Source organism: Phalaenopsis equestris, unplaced genomic scaffold (assembly GCF_001263595.1).
Source record: "Phalaenopsis equestris unplaced genomic scaffold, ASM126359v1 Scaffold000221, whole genome shotgun sequence".
NCBI lineage: Eukaryota > Viridiplantae > Streptophyta > Magnoliopsida > Asparagales > Orchidaceae > Phalaenopsis > Phalaenopsis equestris.
Window position 1 is genome coordinate 571110 of NW_018164663.1, and position 11325 is coordinate 582434.

At 32.9% G+C, this 11325-nt stretch overlaps 1 protein-coding gene across 1 annotated transcript in view; it reads left to right on the top strand.

Annotated features, from left to right (window-relative positions):
• Nucleotides 1-10632, top strand: part of LOC110023186 (protein NAR1) — an 18504-nt gene extending 7872 nt beyond the window's left edge. The window contains exons 4-10 of the mRNA XM_020722463.1: nt 1817-1943; nt 3066-3252; nt 3373-3422; nt 6993-7164; nt 7261-7387; nt 7486-7577; nt 10131-10632. Coding sequence (XP_020578122.1) covers nt 1817-1943; nt 3066-3252; nt 3373-3422; nt 6993-7164; nt 7261-7387; nt 7486-7577; nt 10131-10283 — 908 coding nt within the window. The 3' untranslated portion in view covers nt 10284-10632. The remainder of the gene's footprint in view (nt 1-1816; nt 1944-3065; nt 3253-3372; nt 3423-6992; nt 7165-7260; nt 7388-7485; nt 7578-10130) is intronic.
• Nucleotides 10633-11325: the final 693 nt, after the last annotated feature.

An 11325-nucleotide genomic window follows, 5' to 3' on the forward strand; every position in this document is an offset into this window, starting at 1 on the left:
CCTCTGTGAGAACACATGCAGGCTTCCCATTTTTTTTCCTAATTTTTTTATAAAGGTGTGATTGTCACCCCCTTCAAGATCATCATGAAAAGATTGAGGAACGTTGCAGGATTTGCCAATATGAAAATCAGACTCTGAACCTGAAAGAGAAGTACGAGTAGGAATAGGAATGTCGCCGACAAGTGCAGTGGCATAGGAGCGGATCGTGGATGCCATCTCCAAAGCAGCTAGGGAGCCGGGGAGCCGTTGGATGCTGGAAATAGGCGAGCAAACCTGTCGCCAACGAACGATGCGAGCAGTTGAGCAGGTCAATGCGGCGTATCGGCCTTGACGAAGAGGAGCCGCAGACGACGAAGGCTGCAATTTCGTCAAGGCACGACGAAGGACGCGGAAACGACGCAGCAGACGGAGTCGCGCAGCCGATGAAGCCGAAGCAGACGGAGTTGAGCAGACGAATTCGACGCAGAAGAATTCGAGGCAGACGAAGCGTGACGAAGGAAACAATGAAGTCGAGCAGACGACGAAGTATGACGAAGGAGCAGGCTGCGATTTCGATCCGACGAAGAGATAACGAGGGCTACTCGGGTCGCTATGAAGATGCGACAGGAGTAAACCCTAGCAGAGACATCGCGTGTATATATATATATATATATATTTTTTGATGCCAAACGGGAGCATTTTGCACTGGGACAGACTTTTGCAAGTTCCAGAAAAAAGCTCGTCCGTCATTTGTGTATGTGGAAACACACAATATCCCTGTGCCTGCTATCGCTTATCTTCTTTTGAATAATTTTAAAAATCTTTGCTCAAACAATAACAAACTTCAGCAGAAGTCTTCTCGAATGGCTAGGCTAGTTCTCAGAAAATGAATTGCTTTAGATGTCAACACAATATGTGAAATTATCACAGGCTATTCAGTACTAGTAATTGAAGATTCTTTACTTGCATACACTAGCGTACCTTCAATTTTTACATGTTAAAGTATTAGCGATGCAAGATTTGATGTTAAAATCATTTTGGCTATATGTTTTGGGAAATCACAATTTGCATAATGGAGCCTGATTATTTGTGGAAGTTCTGAATTTATGGTGATAAAGTGCTGTTTCTTAATATTGAGACGAGAAATACTCTTTAAATATTACTGTTCAACTTGACCGTCACTAAAGAAAATTATGACTCAAGTGAAACAGAGATTGAGAGTAATAGAGAAATGCGTGTTCATGGTCTTTGGGAGTTTAGAAAAAAAGCTTAGAATTATGCTAGTAGGGCTTTCTTAGTTTTAGCAGTTCATTTGCAACATTACTGTAAAAACTAGGTCTTATACTTGTAGACTGTAGAATAAATAGCATTTAATTCTTTCTGTCTATGTATTACGGTTGTCTATCAGTTGATGTATGCCATTCTATCATATTACGTGGATTACTTTTTGAATGTAATAGAAAACTACAAATACCTCCTAAGTCATGCGTCTAATGCTTGACCAAAAAAATAAACTATCCAACACATCTATTTGCTGATGCAATGATAAACCATTGAGAATTTGATAAATGCAAAAAATGTGTCGCTGTGTTTTTGTTGTCAGTTTTAATATTTGGTTGAAAATTTGTCAAGTGAAGGTAGGAGATCGGTGGTTCTGTAAACAGGCATTATTTGGGTGATACAAATGAAATTGCGTTTTCATTATTTTTAGTGCTTATTTGAACACTTTGTTACCTTTCCTTATGTGACAACTACTTGAAAATACTTTTCATGTCAATGGTTGACATGCTGGTTATTGACACTTTATATATGAGCATGATGTGTGGCTCGTACTCAGGATGGATATGCTATGCGGAAAAGACTTTGGGATCTTTTATCCTACCGTATATTAGCTCAGTGAAGAGTCCCCAACAAGTAATGGGAGCTATACTCAAGCATCACATATCAAAAAAGATGGGATACTCGTAAGTTTTTCATATTCTTTTCTTAGGTAGCTGCTATAATCTTTGTATGCAGATAACTAGTATTGTTTTACTTGAATGCCAAGTGACAAGTGAAACATTCTTATGTATGTACGTATCTAACATTTAAACTTTTATAGCTACAAGCATAGCGCTTAAATCATTAACATCACATCAAAATAAGACTATTACCAACTTTTTAATAGTGAAATGCAGCTTTTCATCCATAGGTTTATGGCAACAAAATGTTATAAAAGTAAATATTATACTTTAGGTGTTGGATATATAAGTACATGGAATTGTGTGGTATGTATGCAAATTTCTCTATTTCTAAAGCTTGGCATGGGCTACAATATTTAGAAACAACAAGAAATCAGCAGGGCGGAATCTTAATTAGAAAAATAAGCACAATTAATTCATGCTGTGCATGATGACTAGACTTGTGGCTAAATTGGTAAGAGTTATATTATTCAACCTTGGCATGCTCCATGCATTGAAACATGATCAAATAAGCTAAATTTTTTAATAACAAAAGAGTTATCATTGTCTTTAATTTTTAAGCATTATTCAGTGCGTATAGATTGCTGATTATTAGCAAATTGATCCATGCATGTGACTACAGTCCTTTGATTTTTTCATGCAGTCGACTTGGTTACCATTGATTTTGATGATTTGGAATCCTTATCATTGGTGCTCTATCTCAATATTTTCCTAGTTAATCTTTTGAATTTACTTGATGGCCCTTTCCCCAGCACTTATCACAATATTTTTTATAATGATTAAATACAATTTTTTTGTCCGATTAAATAAACTGGTGTAAACTGTTTATGGTGGTATTTTTGTGTTTAAAACATTCTATATATACTTGCTGAGATTTTTTAAGCTTCTACTACTTTTGTCATTCAGTTATTACAATGATTCATTTTTTGAAGGAGGTTTCCTTACACAAGAATTTGCGCAAAGTGTAATTTTCATTAATTTTCACCTGGAACTTAAGTAAATTTTGCGTTAATTGAATTCTTTTTTCTTGTGAGTTGTAGCAAAAATTCCTGCACCTTTAAAACTGTTCGCCTAATGATGCAAATTATTATTTTACTAAATTTGAGAACATTTGGAATTTTATAGGCCAGACAAAATCTTCCATGTGACTGTGATGCCCTGCTATGATAAAAAGCTTGAGGCTGCTCGTGATGATTTTGTATTTTCAGTGGATCATGGAGGAGAAAATTATCCTGTTGATGATTTTTCAGCCATGAAGATTCCAGAGGTGGACATAGTTTTGACGACTGGAGAGGTGTTAGATCTGATAAAGGTATGAAATCTGGTAGAGGTATAAATATGTCTTACGATTAGTCTATTTTGATAGATTATGCTTCTAATTTTTATCCAAATTTCTCTCTGATAATTCAACCGCAGCTTTCTTTTCTTGCAGTTAAAATCAATTGATTTCAAAGCTCTGGTAGAAGATCCTCCGGATAGATTGTAAGGTTCTCATTCTTCTCGAGTCTTTAGATTTTCTACTCACTTGATTAGTGTTGATTTTTATTTGTCATGAAACATTTGATATCTAGAATTGTATGCTGCCTGTCTAATGACTCAGGCTATTTTATTCTTATCAAGTTTTGGATTCTCTTCTTGGTCATTTACAGAAGAATGTTTCTTGGTGTTATGTTTTTCGCTGATGATATTTTTCTCATGAACTTAATCTTTTTTGCCTCATTTTGTTCTGTATTTTTCCAAGGCAATTTTGCTTTGGTTGACTCTACTTTGTAGTGAGCTGATTGAGGAAGGATTTTGCTTACTTCATCAAGAAATTCAACTTGTATGCTAATTTAAATAGGTTAGATAAATAACTTAAGTCCTCTATTGCAATTTTATCTACTTAGCAAGTTTTGATTTTTAAAATGAAATGTTGCTGAAACAAAATTATTGAGTAATGGTCATATATTTTGACGGTGTTGCATGTAAATCAAATCAACTTAGGTTGATATAGAAATGTAAACTTAAAGAGAGAGATCTATCATGTGATGACTATAAGAAAAATTGCATAATCAATTTAGAAGTGAGAAATAATAACATCCTGGTGTGTTTATTTATTCGCCAGGTTTACTTGTCTTCTAGCTACACGAGTTGTTTTTAGACTATTTTACTGCAATTAACTTTATTAAAGGTCTCAGGCAAGAGTTTATGAATGAACTAGGCTACAATTAAGCAAAATATTATTGTGTTTTATTTAGATATTTTAATATTGAAGCATATTTTGAACATTCTATTAGGGTTATCAAACTTGTGATTCACAATTTGATGTCATCTTTTCTGAATACACCACTATAGAACTATGTATGGTTGAATTTGATCTCATTGAAGAAATTGTTCTTCATGAATATTCATTTGAAAATGTTTTTGATGGGGAAATATTTTGTTGTTATATTATGAGTCTATGTCTAATAAATTTACATTTACAACAGACCATATTTTTAAACATGGACCTATATTTATACAAGAGTCAGTTTGAGACAATTGACCATGATATATTACCCCAACCCCAAACCTATGATAAAATTGAGTTTATTCTTGTTCACCAAATTGAGTTATTAATATCTACTATAGTTTGCGGATTGATCAAGGAATTTGATAACTCAATTCATAAGGAATTGTTTATTGATGTTATTCTTTTGAGGCATGGTTAGACTAATATCGATTTTATCTTTGATTTTTGGTTTGGTGGCATACAAACTCCTTGAACATACCTCATAATTAGAAATAAGTAGCTTCAATATTTCAGAGAATTTGTTAATAGTAAATGTTTATGAAACTTGAAATATAGAATTTCATCATGCAACCTGTGAAGGAACATAATTTATAACAACTGAATTTTAAATCATTTGGGGTAGTTTTTTCATAAAGAGATTGTTCATCAATATAAGCATATCATATTTTATCTTTTTTTTTTTGACGTGCAATACAACATCTTTGTTGCATTAGGACATTTAATTCCTAAATCGTCCCCAACCAATATCATGGATATAAGAAATGCCTTTCATATGTATTTTGCCATCTCTTGCTTTGACTGTTTGGTTCATGTCATTGAAAACAACAAGGGAGCTGCTTTTTCACTAGTCTGGCTACTAAATCCTTGAAAACCCTTCATTTCTGAAAGGAGTAAAACAAGTTCAAGGACTTTCATTTCCTGAGACATTAATATGTAAAGATTAATCTATTATGAAGTTTTTTTGTACATTAATGGACATTATTGTGCTTTATGACGTATGCTTAAGTAAAATATTTATTGAACTATTAATTCTTTTGACAATCATGTAGCACAAGAATACTTCTGTAATGCTTGTATAGAACACTTGTTTTGTCTTTTTCTAATGGGCTGTTTCGTCGTTTGAATTTGTTTTCTCGACATAAGAAAAACTTGAATTATTGAGGTCTACATTATAGTCTAAAGATCTTCTTTTGATTGGATCTAAAACTGAATATATGGAATGTAATTTTAGTAGTGATAGATCTAGCAGTAGAGTTGTAATTGTGGGTGATCAAACCATTAAAATTTGTGAACGTTTTAGATATCTCTAGCCTATTGTTCAAAATGATGGTCCTATAGATGGGGATGTTATTAATAGATATCAAGTTGGATGACTGAAGTGGAGGAATGCATTGGGCTTATTGTGTGATATAAAAGTACCGCTAAGATTTAAAAGGAAAGTTTTATAAGATGGTGGTGTGACTGCAATGCTTTAGGGTGCAAAATATTTTCCTTTAAAAGAGAAATATAAAACTAAGTTGAGTGTTGCTGAGATGATAATGCTTAGGTAGATGAGTGGCTTGAAACTTAAAGACAAAATGTGAAACAAATGTATCCGTGAAAGGGTTGGTATAGCTCCAATGGCAGACAGGGTTAGAGAGAGTCGTCTTAGATGGTTTGGTCACATTAAACATCAAACATCCGATGATCCGGTTTTGAGAGTAGACGTTTTTGATTAGATTTTAGATTCGATTTATGTTAAGAAAGGCATAAGTAGACTTAAAAAGACTTGGACATGTATAAAAATGATTTAAATTTATTAGAATTAAATGAAACATGACACTCAATTGGACATAATGGAGAAAAAGGTTTTGTGTAGCCGACCCCTCTTAGTGGGATAAGGACTTGTTATTATTGCTGTTTATATAATTTTATGCATTTCTCTACATTTCTCCCTTGATTTTTTGCCCATTTTGTTAATAGTTTTGATCGCAGTTTAAGTTAATCAAAATCAGCCGGGCATTTGCTTGGTTTGATTTTGGTCTATGCAATCTGGTGATATTGATCATTGTTTTGAGATTTAAGAACTATTATATGGCAGATTTGGCTCATAAAATCTTTTTTTTTTTCAGAGCTTTAGGTTTTAGGACTGTCTTTTGTCTCAAATATGGTTCATTACGTGAATTTTTGTGAACTGATTTTTTGGCCCAAAAAAAAACAAAAAACTACAATTGGAAGAGATGAATGATATATGAAATTATTTCATTATGGAATTTGGAGTTATAAACTACTGCAAAAGCATTTATACTTTATTTAAATGGCGATCCAACTCTTTTGTTTAATAAACAGAACTTTCTTAGCATCGTGTTTAAATGTCGGCATAATTCTCCATTTTCTTAATAAATATGTTAACTATTCCTTCTTTTATTGCCGATCAACTGAATTTTAAACTGTCCCCTATCTCTATAATTTTGTTTTAGTTTCAAGGATTTATATTTTTTTAAAAAGCAGTTTGAACTGTCATTTGAATAATATGAAATAAATACCAAATATAATACGAAATGTGTAGCAGAAACTGGGAATGGCCTGAATCCCCGTAGTTATTTGATAAGAATTAGAACTTCAATGTTGAAAAGGGATCCATATAAAGGCCATTTTATGCTACACTTTTTTTTCTTTTTTATATTTGAAATCGTAAGGCATAACTGTTACAAACTTTGCCCTTCTATGCAAATGTTTTTATTTAATCAGCATGGAGCTTGAACTGATTGAAGTTTATTTTTTCTGTGAGAACAACAAAGGTTAACAAACGTTGATGATAATGGGCTTTTTTATGGGGTTTCTGGTGGTTCCGGAGGTTACGCCGAGACAATTTTTCGGTATGCTGCTAAAAATCTATTTAATAGGGACATTGAAGGTCCGCTTCAGTTTAGGATCATACGGAATTCAGATTTTCAAGAAGTGGCACTAGAGGTAAATATGGTTTATCTGTTCTATTAATTTTTTGGTTTTTTATATACAAACTACTTTACCTTGGCAGCCTTAACTTAATGTGAGCTATGCATGCAGGTTGATGGTAAGGTTGTTCTCAGGTTTGCACTTTGTTATGGATTCCGTAATTTACGAAATGTTGTGCAAAAAATAAGTAAAGGGAAATCTGACTACCACTTTCTAGAAATAATGGCATGTCCTTCAGGTATTTTTGTCTCCTAATTGTTGCACAATGGTGGTTTATTTTTTTCAATTAACTGGTTGAAATTCCTCAGTTTAATTTTTAATGATTTTAATTAATAGGCTGTCTTAATGGTGGAGGCCAAATCAAACCTGCGGCAGGCCAGTCTGCTACCAATCTTATCCAACAGCTGGGAAATGTCTATATGCAAGATGTAAGCCTTTAACACCCCTAAACTTTCTTTATTGCTGTGATTTTATGCAAATGCAATCATTATCAGTTATATTTACATGAATGAATAAAATGTCTGGATGGAAAAAAAATTTATGTTTAAAGACATAAAATTGTAGCCTAAGCATCACGAATCAATCTATTTAATGGCGTTCTTTACAAAAATTTTCTAGCAATTACTTGTGCATAAAATTTTTTTGAAGAACCTGTTTTAGAATAAGAGGGTGACATGCGGTAAATATTGTGTGTTGTTATGACTATCAGTGCACACACATTAGCTTATTGTCTCATGTGGGACAACTCTGTTTGGGAAAGAATAAGGGCGCTCTCACTCTCACTCAGTATAAATGAGTGGAAGAATTGAAGGAAAATTGTGAATCAAGAATGAATACCTTAGAGGGGTATTTATAGAGTCAGATGAAGGTATTTTGGAGATTGCGAGTTTTCTTTTAGGGGGCGACAAGATTATTGAATTGGTTCTATGGTGCACATGAGATTAGTTTTTGTCAAATGTGTAAGTAGAAATGCTTAATGGGTTCTTGAAGTGATCCATGAATCATGCCCCATGACAAGATTGATTGAGGTGGGCCCTACTTTTCTTTTGATGATTTAGAGAATGATATGACAATTCAAGTATGATTTGGAGTGCCCTAGAATTTATAAAGATTGAGCTTGATGCAAATTGCTATAATTAAGTCAAGAGATTTGGTAAATTATTTATGTGTATGTTTTCTCTATGCTTATAATGAAGAACACAACAAATTTTATAATAATTTGATATATGAAGAGAATTGATGAGATATAGAGAATAAAAGATTTTAACAATAAGACAAATGAACAATAGAGGCAAGTGGTGTAGACGAATTAGCAAGTAGAGACCCTGGAAGGGGATAATCCTAGAGAGTTTGCCATATGAAATCTCAAATTCTAATTCATCATGTAATCATACTAATACAAGACTAGAGACTTTTATATTAGCTCAAAGCTCATAAGATTTGCCTAAAATATATTAAAAATTTAAATGTAAAATGAAAGGAAATAAAATGTCTTTATTACATATAAGAAACATGTTCAAGGCATGTTTAAAACTAAATGCATACATTTAACGCTTAATAATTATATGTTAATGGTTAATTTAAATATAAATAATTATGTACAAAAAACAAACTCATTATGGATGACTAAGAAAGTTGCACTATATCACATGTACATGAAAGAGGGTAAGTTTCAACTCTCTATCCGCTCCTTCATGTATAGTGAAGTTACATGACGATGAACGGGTTTTTTGCCTTATTCGAAGCTAGTGATGAGTTATTTTACACCCCCTAAATGGCGTTCCTTACTATACCCTAAACTCTAAAGCCTAAACAGAAATATGTAAGCCTAAGTTGATGACAAATAAGCCTAAGTTGATGACCAATTTTGCAGTCCGAAGGAGAAGAATGGACAAATTGTCTCAGTTGTCAAAAGAAACGAAACTACTAATGACTTTTTAGTGACTCATAGGAGTGCGCGGTGATCAACTTAGCATCTTGTTTGAGCATAGTTACACTTAGTCATTATTATTTATTGGTAGTGGGTGTGAGTTAGACTTATCCGCAACATATAGGAGTGGAGCAACTGCTCGACTTTTCAATAACATAGGAATAAAGTAGGCGGCCATTGAGTGAGTGAAAAGAGCTTACGCTGTTAGGTGATATGCGAATTCTTGTGTCAGTAGGAATATGTTATATCAAGGCAAATTATTACTTGTATTGCTTTGATGTGCTATGCAGCAGAGGCTTTAGAAAAATGTTCTCATATATTATACAAAATGTGGTCTAATAAAAATGTTTCTTATGACATTCACGTGAACGAAACAAATTACTACCCGCTAGAATAACTTTGTTGCACTAAGCAATACATCATTTAGGGCGTGTAGAAAAATCTTCTCATATTGATCTTAATGTTGGCGCATTTGAAATGTTCCTTATGGAAATTAAGTGAGGAAGACAAATTTCTACTTGCTCGAATTGCTTCTTGCGCATCAACAAACAAAGATTTAGGAATGCCTCGAGTTGTCGTCCCTCTGAATTTGAGAAGTATGGGTGTTGCATTTGATAAAATGTATAGGGGTGCTTTATGCATTATCCCTCCTAGTTTTCAAGCATGTCTTCTAATTTTTTAAATCATTCTAGTATTTATTTTCTCATTTTCTTGTTAATAAATTCTCGTTATTTTCCATGGCTTGGTGCATACTATTACTCCGACTTCTCAAAAATCTGATCTTGACACCATATTAACATAATTAAAATAAGCAGTTTTTTCTTAGCAAACTTAAACTTTTTTTTTTTAATTATTATTTTATATTTTATATATATATTTTTTGTGTATTACACATTCAGGTATTGATTGCTACACCATATTAACATAATTAAAATAAGCTCAAATCATTGCGTCCTTTAATAGCAGACAGTTTTTTCTTAGCAAACTTTAAACTTTTTTTTTTAATTATTATTTTTTATTTTATATTTTTTTTTGTGTATTACACATTCAGGTATTGATTGCTAGTCCTTTTGAGAATCCCATTGTAAAGACCTTATATGCTGAGTGGCTCGAGCAACCAGGTTCAGAGAAAGCTAGAACATATACACGCACACAGTACCATCCGGTCGTCAAGAGCATTGCCTCAGAACTCCACAACTGGTGATGAGAATATCTATAAAATCATAACCCATCAGAAATGTTGATATATTGATTTAATGTATAGAAAACATGACCAATCATAGTTAGCAAGAGCTTTGCAAAATTTAGAAGAAAACTGAAGGATATGCTCTCAAGTCTTAACTTCAGAAATGAAATAGGAATTTTGTTCCAGTTGTGGTTTTCAAAGTTTTAGGTTTTTTTTGGTGGCTAGAAGCTTGATTTAAAGTGGAAGAAATACATGCAAAATACTGTGTGTGTGTAAAAATAAAGTCGACATATTTATTTAGCCTTTATTTGTTGACGCATATGGTGCAGGTTAATTTGGTTGTATTTATTTTATAGAAATTTATTTTATATTTACAGAATGTTGCTGCATTGAAATATTTATATTTATTCTGAAGGTGTTTTCTTTAATTCTTTTGCATCATATCATATTTACTGATTCAGTTCATGGTGTTTTGAACTCTCTTTCTGCAATTTTTTTTCTTCCATGTGAAGGCATTCATATGTTTGTTCAGCTTATTGAGTCATCTTCCATTTCGTCCCGACTAATCTAAGTCTGGACAACGGACGCGATACCTGAGGTGTTTTTTTGTTTCTCCGTTCCATTCGGTATATCACGTCCATTGTCCGGACGTAGCTTAGCACTCCGGGCGTAATATTTTTCCATCTTTTAAGGGTATGTTTGGGACAACTTTTTAGCCGCCATAGTTTTGTTTAGCTGCTCCTTTTAAGAAAAGAAAAAAATTGTTTTGTTTTTACAACTTGATCTGCTAAAATATTGATTTTCCTGAAATGATAAATATAATTTTAAAAAGTTAGTTTTCCTACGTTACCTAAGAAAGAAAGAATAAAATCTGCTTCTGGCTCATTTAATATAATTTTTAAAACTACATATTAGCTGTGTATCAGTAAGCCTTGTGGGCCTTTTTAATCAAGTGAATTTTACATATAAAAATACTCGGTATAGAACCCTTCAAGAAATTTCTATGGCGATGGACATCAATATTTTTTAGCTTTATAGAAAGCAGCTCAAAATTAAGTGC